Raw genomic sequence first — 19,188 nt, forward strand, 5'->3', positions numbered from 1 at the left:
TCCAGGACCCAGGGCTACACAGAGAAACCCTGTCACAAAGAACAAACCAAACCAAACATAACCCCTTTTCTAAGGTGGACATTATTCACAGTCCCATCTCTCCACTCTTAAGCATGGCCAGGATGCTCATACCTATAATTCCAGCACCAGGAAGGCTCAGGAGTGCAAGATCATCCTTGGCCAACCTGAGCTACATGAGACCTGGTCTCAAAAAAAGAAGAGATAGGACTAGCAAAGTGGTTCAGTGGGTAGTGCACTTGCCACCGAGCATAGTGACCTGAATTCAACCCCATTGACTCTGTGGCAGGAGCAAACTAAGTCCCCCAAGCCAAGCTGTGCTTGGACTTACACACGTGCCATGGCACACACACATACATATAAAATAAATCAGTAAGTGTTTAAAATAAAAAGTGTGGATTACGATGGCTTTCTGGTTTCCTGCTCAGGAGTTTGGTTTGCTGACAGAACTGAGAGAAACCGGAAGAAAGGCTCGTTTTCCCAGCCAGGCTGTGATGCACTGCTGGATAGTTGCTATGAGACACAGAAGAGAAATACTTCATAGACATTGGACCTGTGGGGTCTGCAGGCCAGATAAGGGCCCTGGGCCTTGAAGGGAACTGATGAAAGGACTCCAGAGCCTCTCACAGGAAAGGGCAGGTGGGGCAGTGTGGTCAAGACGAGAACTGTCTAACTGGGCATCATGGTGAATCCTTTAATCCCAGCACTGGGCCAGTGGGACTGAGAGTTTGAAGCCAGTTTGGTCTACAGAGTGAGTTCCAGGTCGGCCAGCTGCACATGGTGAGCGCCTGTCTCAGAAAAACAAACAAACAGACGAGGCTGAGAGGGGACAGTCAAAGGTCAAAGGTCAAGGGACGCAAGCGGGCAGGGAGAGGTAGGGCAAAGGATGAGGAGCCGCTGCTGCCGCTGCTGCTGTATCCACAGAACTGTAAGGCGAAGTCAGAGCTACCTGTTGGGTGTGGTCTCAGGGACTGAGCAATGGTTGTGGCTTTGAGCTCTAGCCAGTGTGTGTGTGTGTGGGGGGGGGGGAGCAGACCTAGTTATCTGGGTGAGACTGGCCATTGACTTTACCAGGAAATCCCCGGCCTCAGCTCTGTCCCACTGTTCTGCTTTTGTTCTTGGTCTTTGCCCCTCAGGGTCCCTTAGACTCCGCCCCTGATCTCTGACCAGGAGACCGAGCTGCTTGCTTTTACAGTTCCAGCTAGAACAGTTTGCATCAGCCGTGTCTACACTCACTGGACCTAGGGGCCTCTGAAGGGATAGGGCTGACCCCAGCATGGCTTGCCTACTGTGCTCTGTCCTCTCTCTGAAGGAGAGAGCTTAGAGCTCTGTGGGGAAAGCAGATAGCCCACACTAATACAGAGTGACCTCGGGGACTAGGAGTGTCACGTGCTCATCATAGAAAGCAGCTGGGTAAGAAGACCCCTCAGCTGGTGAGGCCAGAGGTCAGAGGGCTGACCAAAGCAAGAGACTGCAACTCTGTGAACGCCACAGTGGGTCCTTGGGCCTGTGCCAGGGGCACTTTGTCCTCTGACCTCACAGTGGAAGCCTCTCCCTACTGATCCGACCAGTGTGTGACTGGCTTTGTTCCGTTGTGTCTCCCTTCTGTGGAGTATGGGGGGGAGGAACCAAGAGCCACTCGGGGTTTGTGTTGTTTTCATTGTCTCCCTTCAAATATTTGGAAATTCAGACCTTTACCAACAGAATGTGGCCGTGCTATTGACAGTGCTTTAGGAGATATTGCACCACACACCTGAATTCTGTCCAGGGGCCACAATGCTAGCAGCTAATCCTAACAATCACAGAACCAGGAGCCAAGTTCCAGTCAGTAGGAGAGGCAGGCAACCACATAGCGAGTAACTTGCTGAGCCTGCGTCCCATCTGGATCTTTCTGAGCACAAAGGCCACTTCTGTCTCCTCTGGCACCTCTTTGACACAAATAAGAGGAGACAGTTACTTTGTCTCTCAGTTTGGAGCATATAGTCCACATGGCAGAAGGCAGCTTTCAGCCTACAGGAGGCAGGGTCAGCCTGGATCTGAGGTGAGCGTTAACCCTCAAAGGCCCGCTCCAGTAGCTCCCACCTGTCACTGAGGCCCACCTCATCAAGGCTCCACAGCCTCCCCAGGTGGGGAGCACCACCAAGTGCAGACCCCGGGGTAAAACCCCTGAGTCTGTAGGTGACAGTTTACAATCACTGTTGATGACTGTACTGGAGAGGCAAGAGACTGTGGTCTTGGAGACTCTGTGGACACGAGTGTCTGTTTGTGCCCACCCTAGGGAAGCTTCCTGCAGGGTCTGCCTGCTCAGATGTGCACATGGCTCTGTGTGCTGTGAACCTGGCCGAGTGCGCGGAGGAGAAAATCCCACCAAGCACCCTTATCGAGATCCACCTGACCGCTGCTGTGGGACTCAAGACCCGCTGCGGGGGCAAGCTGGGCTTCCTGGCCGTGAGTATCCTTCAGTCCTGTGTGGCTCCGCTTCCCCGCCCTGGGGTAAAGTAGCTAAAAGACAACTTCGAGAAGGAAGGAATTTTTTTTTTGTTGTTTCTTAATTTTTTTTGAAAGGGTATGGTTCATCATAGCAGATGGTGTGGCGGCAGCGACAGCCCTGTGCCTCATTGCACTGCAGTAGCAGAATCAGATAAACCAGGAGCAGGGGCCAGCCTGCACCCCTCAGAGTTACCTCTGTATCCCTATATATATATAATTCCCACCTAGGCCCCATGGCCAAAAAGTTCCACGACTCCCCAGACTGGGAGCCACCAGCTAGGGACACACAAGCCTGTGGGTGACATTTTGCAACCAAGCACTCACGTTTCTGTCCCACATACCTCCCTGAGCACTTTCCCACCCTGGGGTAAAAAGGCAGAATGTGCCCCTTGAAGGGGTGGGGGGTTCACTTGCTCTTCCACAAATGCTTAGAGAGGTGAAGAAAATACAGCAGGATGTCCCCCCTTGCTGAGTTTTTTGGGCAGAAAGCCTTATGAGGGCATTCTGGTGCGCTGAGGTAAATAAAAGCCCAGTTCATAGACATGCACAGCATGACTGTCACGATGGGATTCCCTCCGCAAATGACAAACAGTGGAGCTCTGCAAAGATCGCAGGTCAGATGTAAGGTGGGAGGTGGAGTGAGGGCGTGCGTCCCTCCCCTCGGCGCCTGGCCAGGAGCCAGCACTGGTTGTTCACAGCTGGCCGAGTCCCAAGCCTTGTTATCACTCGGTCACAGCATCTGCTGACCTCGGCTTTCCCTTACTCCAGCAGAGACAGGCACATTTCACTCAGTGCCCCACTTCGCAGAGATAACTGAACACTGGATTTTTTTATCTCTGCCTGTCGCCACTTGGGAATGGAGGTGATACGCCAAGAACACGTGTGTGGTAACACTGATGTATTGCCACAAGTGTATCACTGTAGTCTACGTGACAGAGGACTTAAGGAAACTCTCCACTCTGTTTTTATGACCATAAAAGAGACACCCAGCGGTTGATGTATCCAGCAGGTTTTCTTCTCCTCCTGTCTGGACCAGGCACTCCCAGAGTGGATAGTCCAGAGAAATGTGCTAAGTGCAGGAGAGCCAGGAGGGCTCAGGCTTTCAGAAAGACACACGGGTAGGGCCATCTCGTCACCCTTAAGCCCCACTTAGCTTCATTATTGCTGAGATGCAGCTGCCTTAGAGAAGAGCTCAGCCCGTTTGAGGGAAGCATGCACGCAGCCGCTCAGGTTCGAGGAGATGGCGCCTAAAATTTGGTGATTGGCACACCTTTTTGAACCATCTACTTGGGAGGTTGAAGCAGGAGGATCCCTTGTGCCTAGAAGTCCAAAGCTAGTCTGGGCAACATGGCAAGACCTTATCACAAAGCAGGGAAGAAAATCGCCCTTGCCTGGCAAGCATCTGTGTGCCTGATCCACGGTCAGCAGTGTTGTATGTAGTCCCTGGGAGCACATACAACATACACATCATAATCCACTGCAAGTGGTTGGCTGTGCCTTAAGCCTTGGTTTCCCTGCACTTTTTTAACTTACTGAGAGACCTTGGGCATCTTGTTTTGCAGAGGTGGGTGGCACTCGCGTGGGGTGTTTGGAGCACTTCCTGTATTCGCTACTGAAAGGAAATGTTTTTATATCATCACCCATCACTGTGAGCACATGCTCATACTAAGTCTCTAGTGATGGTGCTCCTGGGCAAAGGGTGTAAACACCTGAGACTTCAGTAGTGCTGCCTGGTTTGCACTGGCAGTAAGGTGAGAGGAGAGGTGGGCGTCTGGTATGCCTGCCCCTTTCTGTCCATTCCCTTCCGGAGCAGCTGGATTAAGAGTTGCAGACATGGGGCTAGAGAGATGGCTCAGTGGTTAAGAACACTGTCAGCTCTACCAGAGGTCCTGAGTTCAAATCCCAGCACCCACATGGTGGCTCACAGCCATCTGTAATGGGGTCTGACGCCCTCTTCTGGCCTGTGGAAGTGAATGTAGCACAGCACTCATACATTAAATACAAAACTTAAAACTTAAAAAAAAAAAATAGAGGTGCTGACAGGCCAGGGTGGTGGTGGCACAGGCCTTTAATCCCAGCACTCAGGAGGCAGGCGGATCTCTGAATTCAAGGCTACCCTGGTCTACAGAGCAAGCTACAGGATAGCCAGTACTGCACAGAAACCTTGGAGAGGGAGAGGGAGAGGGAGGAGGAGGGAGGGGGAGGAAGGGAAAGGGAGGAGGAGAAGGGAAAAGAAGGAAAGAAAGAAAAAAGAGTCAAAGACAAAATGAGTCAGGTGTTGGAAGCAAACAGGGAACTCACCTCTGAGAATACTTTAGACCAGGAGGTCATAAACTTTCTAGGTTTTTAGCACTGTCTAACTAAGGAAATGCCTTAGAGGTTGTCTGTCGGTGCTGGCAGTTTAGTTCTGGTTGTTTAGTTGTTAGTGGTTCCAATATCCTAAAAAGTATTTATGTCCTAATTAGCTTAGTAGCGTGTGGAGATGTGCCGTGTGAGAGAGGAGATGGTGCTTTTATGTTTTTAGACCTTTGAGGCAGATTTTTAAGATTTATTTTTATTTTATGTGCCTGGGTGTTCTGTCGTGTCTGTCTGTGCACCGTGTGCATGCCTGTGCGCCGCCATTTGCATCTGGAAGAACATCATCCAGTGCTTTAACTACTGAGCTACCTCCAGCCACTGCCTTGGCTTTTTGGTTTGGTTTGGTTTTTACATGGTGTGTGTGTGTGTGTGTGTGTGTGTGTGTGTGTGTGTGTGTGTGTGTAATCGATCTAGTCTTGATGGTCCTTGAGTTCACTACTTAGATCAGGCCCACCTCAATCTCACAGAGATTCATCCACCTGCCTCTGCCTCCCAAGTGCTGGGATTAAGGAGGTGGCCACCACAGTCCTCTCACCTCCGCCTCTTTAAGCACGGCTGTCATAGACACACACCACCATGTCTTAGACTCGGATTGGGCACAGCACCCCATTCCCTGTTCCACACTGGTTCTCACATGCTAATTGCATTTTAGAACAAGACAAAAACAAACAGTCAAAAAGAAAAATGGCTTCCTAAAACTTAGCTTTACACAAAATACGATGTCACTTGAAGCAAGGTAGTGTGGTCTGGCTTGCAACTCGAATTGCCTTGGCCTGCTGGGCCTACTGTTGTGCACACGCCCACATGCTGTCGGACACTCATGCTTACAGCAGGGCTCGCAGGCACCTCTTGGCCCCCGTGAGCATTCGCTGTGGTGCCCATGGAGGGCTGGATTTGGTCCAGGCGCCCTGGGCGGCTGCCTCTCCACTCATGCCAGCAGTTAGCAGATGAGCCTTGGCAGAGGCTCCTGCAGCTCAGGGGAACGCTGCTGTCTCCAAAATTTACAGGGAAAGTATTTTTTCCTTAAATTGGGAAAATTATAATTGGGTTATAAAGCCACGAAAATTAAAAGAGCAATAAAAATTATTCTCACAGTCTCCTCTATAGAAGCCTTTAGAGTTGTGCTGTCTGTCCTGGATTTATATTTCTCATTAGTTCAAACCATGAGGGGAGACTTAATATCAGCTAATGCTTCTTAAAGGTTTAGACTCCAGGGACTCTGACACCCTCTTCTGGCCTCTGTGGGTACTGCATTCATGGTGCACAAACACACAGACTACTTGAAAATTTTAATGCCAGACCAGGCATGGTAGCCACACATTTTTGTTGTTGTTGTTGTTGTTGTTTCTTGAGTCACAGTTTCTCTGTATAGCCATGGCTGTCCTGGGCTACACTCTGTAGACCAGGCTGGCCTTGAACTCAGAAATCCACCTGCCTCTGCCTCCCAAATGCTGGGACTAAAGGCATGCACCACCACCACCCAGCCCAGATGGTGGCCATGCTTTTAATGCCAGAATTCAAGAGGCAGCAGCAAGCGGATCTCTGTGAGTTCAAGGACAGCTAGAGCTACCAAGTGAGACACTGTTTCCAAAGGCTTTTTTTGTTGTTGTTGTTGTTGCTGTTCTTAATGTCTAGACCGTGATTTCAATATTTTTTTGTTTTTAAAGAGTTCAGGTTAGGGCTGGAGAGATGGCTCAGTGGGTAAGAGCACCGACCTTTTCTTCTAAAGGTCATGAGTTCAAATCCCAGCATCCACATGGTGGCTCACAACCATCCGAAAGATGTCTTTCTTAGATGTAAGACATCTTTCACCCTATTCTGGTGTCTGAAGACAGCTACAGTGTACTTACATATAATAAATAAATAAATAAATATTTAAAAAAAAAGAGTTCAGGTTAAAAATATTTTTTAGGGGCTGAAGAGATGGCTCACAGGTTAAGAGCACTGACTGCTCTTACAGCGGTTCTGAGTTCAATTCCCAGAAACCACATGGTGGCTCACAACCATCTGTAATGGGATCGGGTACCCTTTTCTGATGTGTCTGAAAACAGTGACACTGTACTTATATAAATAAAATAAATAAATACTAAACACTTTGCTTGATATAAAAAATATATTTTTTAACTGAATAATTTCCTTAATGGTTTCAATAGGTTCTTGCCATATGACCTAACAGGCTTTCTTTTTACTTCTCTGGTTTACCCTTGGATCCTTAGAGAGAACAGTGCTCCTTATTTTTCCTTGGAACAATCACCATATTACCTTGCTAACCAGGCCTATGACCTGGAGAGGGTTGGACTCGATTATTAGAAGATTCTGGGATACACAAAGCGCTGGAATTGCACATGTGTACAAGCTCTCTCTCTCTCTCTCTCTCTCTCTCTCTCTCTCTCTCTCTCACACACACACACACACACACACACAGCCTGTGTTGTCCACAACTGTAGCTCAGTGAGCGCTTTGACAGTCATAGCAGGTCATGGGCCTGCGGTATTGGGTCTCACAGTATCCTGTTGTCAAGGCTGGGTGATGTAAGAGGAGAGACTGTCACTGTCTCTTTGACTAAGTGAATCACTCTCCTGGTCCCATAGGCCGCCGTGACAATGCTAGTGAGCGTGTCTGTCGGCCAGCTTAGCCAGACAGCTCTCTCTCATCAGGCGGCTGTCCCCGTGCTCCCCTCAGAACCTCCCCAGCACATCCTTGAGTGGCTGTGCTTTGCCTGTGCTATTTCTGACTCTGGCATTCAAGTTTTTTGAAGCTGTTACATTAGCTGATTGCCTCTTAAAGTCTACTAAAGGTCAGAACCATCAGCCTCCCAGACCTTGAGATAGACACCGTCCTTAGAGGCAGTGTCTAAGCTGGGGAAAGAAGTTCCCAGACCAGCGGCCCTGTGGTGGACGCCCGGAGCCTGGCTGTGCTTCCTCCCATCCGCCCCTGCTCAGCTCCCTGTTCCGACTGAGTAGTTTTATAGATCAGAAGTCATGAACTCTAGAGTAGAGATATTGCCACTCAAAAAAGATAGAATTAGGGGCCAAGGTTGGGGAGAAAAGAGTTTCTAATAATCAACAGATAATGATGTTCTTGTGTTTATCCTGCACTGGGGCCCTAGAAACAGTGTTGTCCTGGCTAGGCGCTGGTGATAATACTTCCAGATGCTTTTAACATCCCTTTTCTTGCTTTGCTTTGGTTTGGTTTGGTTTGGTTTGGTGTGGTTTGGTTTTGAGACAAGGTCTTACTACATAGCCTAGCCTGTCTTGGAACCCCCTCTGTAGACCAGGCTGATCTCATGCTCACAGAGCTCCCCGTCTCTCCCTCCCGAGCGCCGGGATTGGAGGAAGGTACATGCTACCGCGCTGGACTCAGTGTCTTACAGAGCTAGAGAGAGATGTCTATCAACAAACTTTGGTAGAGTGATGAAGGGGTGTGTGTGTGTGTGTGTGTGTGTGTGTGTGTGTGTTCAGCTGTAAAGAAAAACAATTATGAAATTTGGGGGGAAAGTGGGTGTATCTGGAAATTATTATATTAAGCAAAGCAGCCTCAGAAAGGTGAATCCCACTTTTGTTCACATCCTGGTTGTGTGTAGAGGGGGCAGGACATGGAATTGGAAGCCCTGTTGAGACCAGGACGTGTGCACACTAGAGCACGTGACTTGAAAACAAAAAGGGGACATGCCTTTAATCCCAACACTCAGGAAGTAGAGGCAGGTGGACGACTCTGAGTTCAAGGTCTATATGGGCAAGTTCTAGGCCATCCTAGAACACAGATAAATCCTATCTTAGAAAAAAAAAACAGAGAGAGAGAGGAGAGAGCAGCAGACTACTGGGAGTGAACAGGTATAAGGTAGGGGAGGAGAAAGAACAAAACCACATTTTGTTTGGAAATACTACAATGAAACCTAATCCTTTTACATTAATTTAAAAAGAGGCTGGAGAGTGAGCAGCTGTTCAGAGTACTTGCTGTTCTTTCGAGGACCGGAGCTGGTTCCCATCACCCACACCCGGTGGCTCACAACCACCTGTACCTCCAGGTTCAGCTCTGACGCCTCTCTCAGCATCCTTCCAGGCGCCGCCCAGCAGTTACTAGCAACAGCCAGGTAGGCCTGGCTTGCTATAAAAAGGACTGACTGGCCTCTCTGAGCTCCCTCTGATCCTTTCTCTCTCTGTCCTCTGTCCCCTCTCTTTCTTTGCCTCTATTCCCTTCTCAGTTCCCCTTCCACGTCCCCAAATAAACCCTGCTCTATACTAGACCTGTGGAATGACTGGTACCTCACAGGGAGAGGGCGTTGACGTGGGCCCACCACCACACCATACCATGCTCTACAAAGCATATTCTTGATTTTACAAAACACATTAACCTCTTCTGGTCTTAAGGGCACACATATGGTGCACATATACATAGAAAATGTTTGTCACTTATATTATTACCATTTAAGTTTATGTAGGGGAAAAGAAGTCCCTTCCTGGTCTTTGTTCTCAGGTTGGGGCTCATGCGAGGAAGGCATGAGACTTCTTTAGAGGCTTTCTGTCAGAGTCACATATACATGCAAACATGCCGTGGTCCTGGGCAAGCCTCCTACCACCTAGTGTGGTACTGAACGCTGGCTCTGGGTGTGCATTTCTCTATAAACTCTTTGTAAGAGCTGAAAAGTTAGTCAAAAAGCAATTTGCCTAAATAATACTCTAAAGATAGGCAGCTTAGGGGACCTAGAAGTCCCAGGATTGAGGGGGCTACTTGGTTAGATGCTCACAGGTAAAGTTGGGGACGTCTGAGGCCCCTTCCTAAATAAATAACTGGAAACCAGCAGGTGAAAGAGAAATATGTTCCAGAGGGCTTAGATCGGCTTAGCAGGGTGGGGCGTAGCAAGAGCCCCGCTGTGAACAAGAGCCCTGCTGCACATGCGCCCTGGCCCTGCTCCCTGGCCTGACAGGCTCCCAGAACATAGTGACTTTCTCTGGTTTCTGTGGTGGGATCCCTTTGGGACTCCCTCAGGGCCTGTCTTCCATTGGTCCTTCCCCAGCATTCTGCTGCCTTGATGTCACACCTTGTCCTTTTCTCTCGTAGAGCTACTTCTTAAATCGTGCCCAGAGCTTGTGTGGCCCGGAGCACAGCAGCGTCCCAGACTCCCTGCGCTGGCTCTGCCATCCCTTGGGCCAGAAGTTTTTCATGGAGCGAAGCTGGTCCGTCAAGTCAGCAGCCAAGGAGAGCCTGTACTGCGCCCAGAGGAACCCAGGTGAGGGCCGCGACAGGTGCTTCACAGGGGGCAAGAGACTCAGGGGTCTCCACCTTTTTTCCCCTTTTCCTCTTTTTTGAGTCTTCTAAAGGAAAAATAACTTGCTACGGTCAGAGCCTGTCTGTCACTTAGCTCAGTTTGCAGCTCTGCTGGGCAGTCAAAGCCATGGCCAGTACAGGACAGGGCCTCATAGGATAAGTTGTGACTGCGCACCAGCTATATTCTTAGCCCTTGTTCTAAACACTGTGGAGATGTCAAAGGTATGGGGTGTGCTGTTCCCTGGCCTCCGGCCTTCTAGCCCCATGGTGGGGGCAGAGAGCCCTACTGGAGCAGTTAGGGAACAATAGGCGGCGGCAGGCAGTCACCAGTGCTCAGAATGGTGACAGGGACGCGGCTCCGGGCACTGGGAGGAGGTGCAGGCTTTCTGTCTCTGTCATTTGATGGTGATTGGAGTTGACTTGCGTGGGCTTGGCGTGCAGAGGCTGACCGGGTAGACTCACACAGGGACACCGCAGAGGTTGTCCGCCATGGTCTCTGCTGAGTGGGGAGTCAAGCCCGAGGCACAGACTGGATGTCAGGCACGGGGAGCGGTGAGCTTTGATTTTGTGCAGTATAAGGATTACGTGTAACACCAAAAACTGAGGAGTTAAAAAGAAAGGAAAAGGAATCCCAAATCCTCTGACAGCTTTGTCCACGGGGACAGACCTGCCACAGACCTGCTGCTCCTCCTGCACATCCCCGAGCCAAGCCTTCTCACAGAGAAAGTGTCCAGAAATGTCCCTCCTCCTCTTGGCCCAAATTGGGGCTAGGAATGTAAGGGATGAGTGAATCTGTAGTAAGGGCCACCAGAAAGGGACTTGTCAGCCATATGCACTATGCAGGGCCCCTCCCTGTTCAGTCAGCTTAGGCCGAGCATGTCCTGATCACAGGAGACACAGGCCGAGCTCTCCAAAGCCAGGAGCGCTATAGCCCCCTGCAGTCTTTTCCTTCTTGACCCTCAGTTCTCACAGACAGAAAGTCTCTCAACGTTGTATTCTCTTCATCTCCATAAGGCTGGGCAGCCATTACCTCACACCTCCAGCTTGGAACTTCCCAGCCCTGCTTCCTTCTTTTTTAAATATTTTAATTTTGTTATGTTTGGTAGGGGCAGGTGTGGCAGTACTCAAGTCAGGGCCATTTGTAGGAGCCGCTTCTCCCCTACTGTGCTCGCTGCAGGGTTGGACTCAAGCTTGGTGGCAGGCATGTTTACTCCCTGAGATAGCTCACCAGCCCCTAAAGGGTAATCCTTGGTTTGGTTAAGAAAGATTTGGTCCCTGTTACGGACACAGCTGTCTTTAAGTCTCTCCCTACCTTTTTACACTGTAAAAACTCCTTTTTCTTTTCCTTACTGAACAAGACTGGAATGTAAAGTGTTACAGGTGCTTAGCGTGCCTGTCCTCACTGAGGTGTCCCCTCAGCTCCAGAAGGGCCCATGAGTAAGATCCATAACCCTTCTTTCTCTTCAGCCGACCCCATTGCCCAGGTACACCAGGCTTTCTGCAAAAACCTGCTGGAAAGAGCTGTGGAGTCCTTGGTGAAACCTCAGGCCAAGAAGAAGGCAGGAGACCAGGAAGAAGAGAGCTGGTAAGGTCCGCAGGCCTGGTCTGCCTTGGGGCTAGTGCCCTCAGGACATTCCTCACTGGAACAGTCGCCAGCCAGGCCAGCGGTTGCTTTTCAAGTCAGAGGTGCCCTGTTTTCACCTTTTACATCCCTTCACCAACTGGGGCTAGTTGTCAGAGCAAGTTAGAAATGGATGAATTTGCTTTGCTTTTGGGGACAGAGAGCAGTGAACTGTTGAGAGAGACGGAGTGAGAGACGGAGAGCTCTCCAGGCAGGCGCAGCTGGCCCAGAGAGTTGGAAACCCAGCTTGCAGTGAACATGGCTTCTCTGTCATAGATTAAACCCAACAAACGGAAAGATATCAGAGTCATACCATCCCGAGTGCTGATTGGACTGCACCTGAGGAGGGAGGGAGGGACAGGCCTACCTAGGCAGTAGGACATTTCCGGAAGAATGTGGCTTTGGAATCTAGTTTGGAGGAGGACCAACCCTGGGGTCTTCGCTGGTACAGGGAGGACATCAGCGAAGGCTGACCTGGAAGTGTGTGTGCTCTGTTCATGGGCAGCACCTGGGGAGCCCGGGAGGGTAGGACAAGGAAGCCCAGAGGCCATCCAGTCTCAGAGATGGAAACACGCCTGTGGGTGTGGAAGGCCGTACGGGTCACGTGGCACCCTTTTATTTTCTTTTTAGTGAATTTTCCAGTGCGCTAGAGTATTTGAAATTACTTCACTCTTTTGTGGACTCCGTGGGCTTTGTGACCTCACCGTTCTCCAGCAGCTCTGTGCTCAGGGCAGCCCTTGGTGAGTATCTGGGTGGCTCCACAGGCCTGAGAATGTTTAGTACACTCTGCCCAGCCCCCTCCCCTCCCCCACCCCACCCCACCCCCACCCCTCTAGAATCAGGAGCCTATCTTCAAGCATCTTCCCTACTCCTAGTTGTATCCGTGTCCTCCAGGATGCCCCAGCCCATAGTTGTCCCTCATGAGCAACCTTCTCTGAGCAGAAAATATTGGTCCTTGTATGAATGGAACAGTGAGGGGTCATTACCCTACTGAGGCCCTGGCTGGGCAGCTTAGGTCAGGACCCTTTCCATATGCACAGGACAAGCAACAAAGGGCCTGAGTCCCTGAGGCTTACGGATACTCACCTTAACTACAGAAGGCCCTGGAGCTGGCTTCTAACCATCCAGCCCCCCACTGCCTCGGCCACAATCCCCCTGCTGACCACAGAGCTAAGGCTTTAGTTACTTCTCCCTCTAAACTACCCTCGGAATGACAGCCCCTCAGCTGCCGCATCTCAGCCTCTGACGTACCTGGAGTTATGGGATGCCAGGCTACCTTGGAAGGATGCTGTCTTCCTAGAGAGAGAAGGATCCCAGAAAAGCGACTCTGGCAGCCTGGTCCGTACTGACGTGGGAGTTTAGGATATATATTCTTACTCCTTTTCTGTCACCTGGCTGTCCCCCGATGGTGTCACAAGATCCCTAGTAACATAGTTTTACAGTTGAGAAACCTGAGACTCAGAAGGGAAACTGCAGTAATAAAAGCATAAAATAAATGTGCTTTCCGGGGCGGCGGTGGTGCACACCTTTAGTTCCAGCGCTTGGGAGGCAGAGACAGGAAGGAATCTGCGTTCCAAACCAGCCTGGTCTACAGAGTCAGTTCCAGGACAGCCAGGGCTACACAGAAAACAAATAAAAATCTAACATTAAAGTGAACATTTTCATTAAACTTCTGTTCAAACCAGTTTCCTAACAGTAGGAGTACCAAATATGGGATTATTGCTGGGTTAGCAGGAGTGAGCATGCAAAGGCTCCTGCCACATACCACCAGATCATACGGGAGAGTAACCTGAAGATTCTTCATCTGTCACCACAACGTAGAGATGCACGTGCCCCTGAGACTTGGTTTCTGAGGGCACTGATGGGTGCTTCCTGCTGCTGTCCCCATCCAGGTCCCGATGTCATCTGTCGGTGGTGGACATCCGCGATCACTATGGCCATCAGCTGGCTCCAGGGAGATGACGCAGCTGTGCGCTCTCGCTTCACTGAAGTAGAACGGGTCCCCAAGGCCCTGGAAGTGACTGAGTGCGTAAGCTCCTTGGTTGTTGGTGTACTTCTCTCCAAGGGGACCTTAGTGAGGTAGCAGGAGGGAGCAGGTCCGGACCGCTGTGTTGATCTGGGGTCAGAACTATTTGACAGATGGGAGCTGGGGGAGGGGCAGAGGAACCCCAGAGAAGCCATCTTGAGTCGGCCCAGCCCTCTTGAGTGTTCTGCACGGGGCTCTCCAGGCAGGCGCCCTCACTCATCACAGATGTGTAGGATGCCCCTTCCCTCTGCTTTCGTGATGCCAGGCTGTATAGAGGCGATGGGGATAGCATAGCCCTGGCAGATCCAGAGACCGTATGACGGAGTTGTGGCCAAGCAAGGAAGTCCTGGAGCTTACGTGAGCTCCAGTTCCTGTTTCCTTACTGCTGTTCCCTACTCCCCATCAGCCCTGTTGGCTCTGTGTACGTGAGCATGTGTGCTTGTGTGTGGGTGGGTGTGCAGGTGTGCGTGCGCATGTGAGAGTGTTGTTCATTACACAGCTAGCCTGTTCTCAGCCTCTTCTCTTCTCCCACCCACTGCTCTAGGAGTCCCTTGGTGAAGGCCGTCTTCTATGCCTGTAGAGCCATGCATGCCACACTCTCTGGAAAAGCTGATGGGCAGCAGAATTCCTTCTGTCACTGTGAGAGAGCCAGTGGTCACCTGTGGAGCAGTCTCAATGTCAGTGGCGCTACTGCTGACCCTTCACTTAACCATGTGAGTGGGAGCGCCTGGAGGATGCAGTGTGGCCTGTATGAACACGCCCGCCCCAGGCCGACCTAGCAGGGCCCCAGGGCACTGCTGTTCGGCTCTGGAAGACACAGAAGCCAGAATAGTAGTTCCCTTCCCAAATGGAGCCTGCTGGGGCATGCGTACCTTTGGATTCCTGGGGCAAAGGTGTCTTCGCCTTTGCCTAGCTCCTGTAATCTCAGATCCTGCCAGCCGGCAGCTTCCTCTAAGTCCCAAGTGAACGCGCCAGGGCTCTGCATTTGCTCCAGGTAGTTTGCTGCTCCCTCGGGCCAGCTGATAGCCCTGGGGCCTCTGGCCGGCGCACACCTCCTGGCGGGCCGCTGTGGTGCATTGTAGTTGCATTGCATGTTCTGGCGCTACCTGTGCAATGTTCCCACAGTGCATCACGGAGGCCTGCCCTGACTGCCCACTGCGCCGTGGCCACAGAGAGGACCTGGATCTCAGGGCACTGCTGAAGGCCTGCCTAATCATCCCAGAGAATAAGGACAGTGTCACAGCCGGTCCCCTAGGAAAATGTGGGCTGTAACACCAGACGGGACGGACGGGAACCTTTCGGAAGGCCAGAACTAGCTGCTGTCTGGGGTTTTGTCTCAAGCAGCTAGCTGGTCTGGAATGTCAAGGTAGCAGTTGTCAGCAGGCGTGGGTGTTTTATTGAAGTCAGGACAGCATGTCACCCCTACAAGGATAGGCATTGTGCAGATCACAGACTTGTGGGCAAGCCACTTTGGGCCTCCTGTCGGTTTCCCCTGTGTGTTTCCTCATGAGGAAACCATTGTCAGCCATATTTGAGGAACTAGAAAGGTTTTTAGGGGACGCCCTTGGAACTGTGGTTCCTAGGTAGCAGTTCAGGGCTGAATGGGCCTGGCAGTGTGGTCAGAGTGCAGGACCCAGTCCCGGCTCCTTGCCCACACATGAAGGTGCTGCTTCTACACTTAGAAATGCCAGGTTTGCCCGGAGGGAGAGTTCCTCATCTGTGTCCCCGAGGCTATCACCAACCACAGGATAGTATGGCCAAGAGTTGGCACCTCGTGGAGGCATGGGGCAGAAGAGGTCTGGGCAGCATGGTACCCTAAGTTCATGCCTTCAGAAACCATGTAGGTGAGATGGGAAGTGGCCTTCAGGGAATCTGCACGGTGCATGTAGGCCGCTCTGCCCTTACTGTCGCGCATGACATGCTACTGATGGGTTATTGGGAGTCAAGGAGGTAGCCTGGACTTGTGCGCGGCTGCTGCCGTGCATGCCCAGAGGCTCCTAACCCTGTGCTGCCATCCCATTTGATAGATGAGGAAACCAAGGCTTAGGTTGAGTCGAGAGCTAGGGTTCTGTAGCTGCTAAGAAAACCCTGAGAATACCGTGTGCTGTGCTCTGCGGTCATGATGGCCCACCTCTTCCTCTTGCTCCTCCTCCCTCCTCCCTCTTCCCTCCTCCCTCCCACTGCCCTGTGCCCCAGGCTCCACTGCTGCCTTAGTTCCTGGGTTCCTCTAGAGGAGAAAAGCCCAGGTTCCTCTGGGTGACTTGTCCCCCCACCCCCCCCCATCTTGGGGGATGGAAAATCTGTACCCTGCCCTTACTGCTGCCTCAGAGAGGATCTTCTGCCCCTGCCACCGTGCCATGTCCCTTTTAGAGCTTTGGTTTTCTTGCCTGCAGAATGATAAGAACAGACCACTCCCAGCTTGGGGGTGGGCAGTGCAGGATTAGTGCTCCTCCCAGATATTCTTCTCAATCCCTGCCCCTGGGTCAGGCCGGGCACTGCTACCTGTTGGGCTGAGGATCTGACAAGGGGCTGAGGTCCTCCTTGCATTAGGCACAGGCCAGTCACCAGTCTCTCCCTGTGGTTTATCCCTAGGTGGTCCAGCTGCTCACCTGTGACTTGCTACTGTCGCTGAGGACAGCACTCTGGCAAAAGCAGGCCAGCGCCAGCCAGCTCCTGGGTGAGACCTACCATGCCTCGGGCACTGAGCTGGCTGGCTTCCAGCGGGACCTGGGCAGCCTTCGAAGACTGGCCCATAGCTTCCGCCCAGCATACCGCAAGGTGAGGCCTAGCAGGCCAGTGGGATGTGCAGGCCAACGGGTGTAGGTCTCGGGTCCAGCATAAGATGAGTGCCGTGGGTTCTTTTGTACACTGCTATGCGCCTGGCCCAGAGTCATGGATCACCAACCATGTCAAGAGCTGTCAGAGGACTGAGGCGTAGCTAAGGAGCTCCCTTCCCAGTCCTGGCCACAAGTGTGCTCAGTAGTTCTAACTAGTATCAGATGACAGCCTTACCCAAGCCTTACCCAATTCCACATGGAATTGGGCTTCGCTGTAATTTATTTTGTAAGCCACTTGAGAACTTGTCAGCTGTGCCGCCCTCTCCCCACTGCCCTGCCTCTGGCTACAGCACCTGAGTTAAGCCTCTGAGGAAGGATGCACAACTGTGCTTTTCTAGACTAAAGTCATCCCTTCTTTGTTTACCATGCTCGTGAGAGGAATGCAGTGGTCTCACTACATTACCTGGGCTGGCCCTGAGTCTGCCTCAGGATCTTAAATGTGGAATTACAGGCACATACTTCCTGACAGATGTGGCAGTCTGAGGCAGACTCCTAGCTTCTGAGCTAAGGAGAGAGGAATAGATTGTGTTAAACATTTCAGGTGGGGGATAGAGGAGTGTAGAACTTGCTATGTCAACCAGGCTAGCCTCAGACTCACTGAAATCTATCTGACGCTCTCTCCCAGATGCCAGGGTTAAAGGTGTGCACCATCATGCCCAGCTTATAAATATATTTAAATTTTTAATCTGGCACATAATAATAATAATAGATATTACAAGTTACATATAATAAGTATATTACAAGTTAATATACAATGTGTAATAATTATAATTGGCATATCCTTCACTTTTGTCCTGATTAGCATACATTAGTTACAATAACTACAATGATTAGTGGGTTTCCTTGTGACATTGCCATGTGTGTATCTAATGTTATATATGTGTGCATATGCTGTGCTCCTCTTCACTCCTGTCAGCCCGTCCCTCCCACTGCTGCAGCTCCTCTCCTCTTCCAGCTCAGTCCCCTTTCTACTCACATGGATTTTTGTTTCATTTCTTAATGAGCCAGTGAGTTTCATCAGGTTTGTTCATAGGCATGTGGGACCTTGCCGATAGCCACCCCACTGACGATAACGTCCCTCCATCTCCCAGCAATCCGTAAATGCATATAGGTCCTCACAAGAGGCCTGAGACCCCCATGAGTGAGCCGAGACTTGTGCAGGTCGCACGAGGAGAATGGTAGCGTCTAAGGGCGAGTGCACTGCTTGTGCGGGGAAGCCCGTGTGGCTCAGCCCTGCCTCCTCCCCTTCAGCTCACACTGTTATTACTGTGTGAGGATCCACATGTCGGTGTCTGGATTATTCTGTGAGAGCAGAAGAGGGTACCGTATCCTAAGTGGTAAGGCAAGAGTGAGCCGGGCAGGGAGGGACACTGAAAGGCCAGGCTGCTGCTGGGGAGGAAATCCCTCAGCCAGGTACAGCCTCCGGGTTGTACTGAACACTGCAGCAAACCAAGATAGTTGACCCGGGAGAGGGCGAGTCATCAGAGCACGGCGAATAGCCTAATTGGTAGTGTGCCTGCACAAAGCCCTCTCTCAGCCCTAGCACCAGAGACGTCTCCAGTGTGATGGCATACACTTGGAGTCCTAGCACGTGGGACATAAAGGCACAAGGGTCAGGAACCCAGAGAGAGAGAGAGAGAGAGAGAGAGAGAGAGAGAGAGAGAGAGAGAGAGAGAGAGAGAGAGAGAGAGACAGACCCCCCCATGGTTTGGGCTGCACCTCCCTGATGGAGCCTTTTCAGGTTAGACCTCTGGTCTCCTCACAGACTGGCTGGTACCAGATGCCTCCGTAAAATGCCCTCCTTGCTCAGGAGGCTTCATGCTGCCGCCACACCCCCAGTTCCCACCCAGTATCACTAGCTACTTAGGAGGCTAAAACAGGACCATTGCAAATTCAAGGCCAGCCTGGGCAACTTAGTAAGACCTTGTCTCAAAGTTAGAAAGGCTGAGGATGTAGGCCCATGTGGAGAGCTCGCTGGGCGTGTGTAAGGCCCGGTTTCTGTCTCTAGGGCTGGGGAACGACCCAGGCCTGTGCCTCCACCCACCGGTGGCTTCTGTTTTCCCACAAGCAGCTGATTTAGGCCAGTGAGGTGGCTCAGCGGGTAAAGAAAGGCACTTGCTATTAGGCCTGATGGCCTGAGCCCAGGCCCCACCCACATGGTGGCAGGAGGGAACCAACTCCCACAAATCATCCTCATAGATCCACATGCATAATGGGGCATTTACCCTCTATACTTACACATTCAAACACACAAAATAAGTTCTATTTTTCTGAGCTGGTATGGTAACTCGCACCTTTAATCCTAGCTCTCTGGAGACAGAGGTAGGTGGATTCCTGTAAATTTGAAACCAGCCTGGTCTATATCAGGAGTTATAAGCCAACCAGGACTATACAGTGCGACCCTGTCTCAAAAACAGAGACTTACCCCTGGAAACAGTACCTAGTCTGACCAACCAGTCTGCAGCCCACATGTGACCAAGAGAACAACACAGAACAATACACTTAAACCTTGAGCTTTCTCGTGTGTGTGATCTCCAGTGTGCAGGGGTGAGGAGGTTTGGCTGTATCAC

At 51.2% G+C, this 19,188-nt stretch overlaps 1 protein-coding gene across 1 annotated transcript in view; it reads left to right on the forward strand.

The window, feature by feature from the left end:
• Srebf2 (sterol regulatory element binding transcription factor 2) overlaps positions 1–19,188 on the forward strand; it is a 57,802-nt gene that overhangs the window by 36,741 nt on the left and 1,873 nt on the right. The window contains exons 11-17 of the mRNA XM_052161690.1: positions 2,297–2,466; positions 9,928–10,096; positions 11,602–11,719; positions 12,386–12,495; positions 13,648–13,780; positions 14,326–14,494; positions 16,374–16,559. Coding sequence (XP_052017650.1) covers positions 2,297–2,466; positions 9,928–10,096; positions 11,602–11,719; positions 12,386–12,495; positions 13,648–13,780; positions 14,326–14,494; positions 16,374–16,559 — 1,055 coding nt within the window. The remainder of the gene's footprint in view (positions 1–2,296; positions 2,467–9,927; positions 10,097–11,601; positions 11,720–12,385; positions 12,496–13,647; positions 13,781–14,325; positions 14,495–16,373; positions 16,560–19,188) is intronic.

This window comes from Apodemus sylvaticus, chromosome 17 (genome assembly GCF_947179515.1).
Source record: "Apodemus sylvaticus chromosome 17, mApoSyl1.1, whole genome shotgun sequence".
In the NCBI taxonomy this organism is placed as follows: Eukaryota; Metazoa; Chordata; class Mammalia; order Rodentia; family Muridae; genus Apodemus; species Apodemus sylvaticus.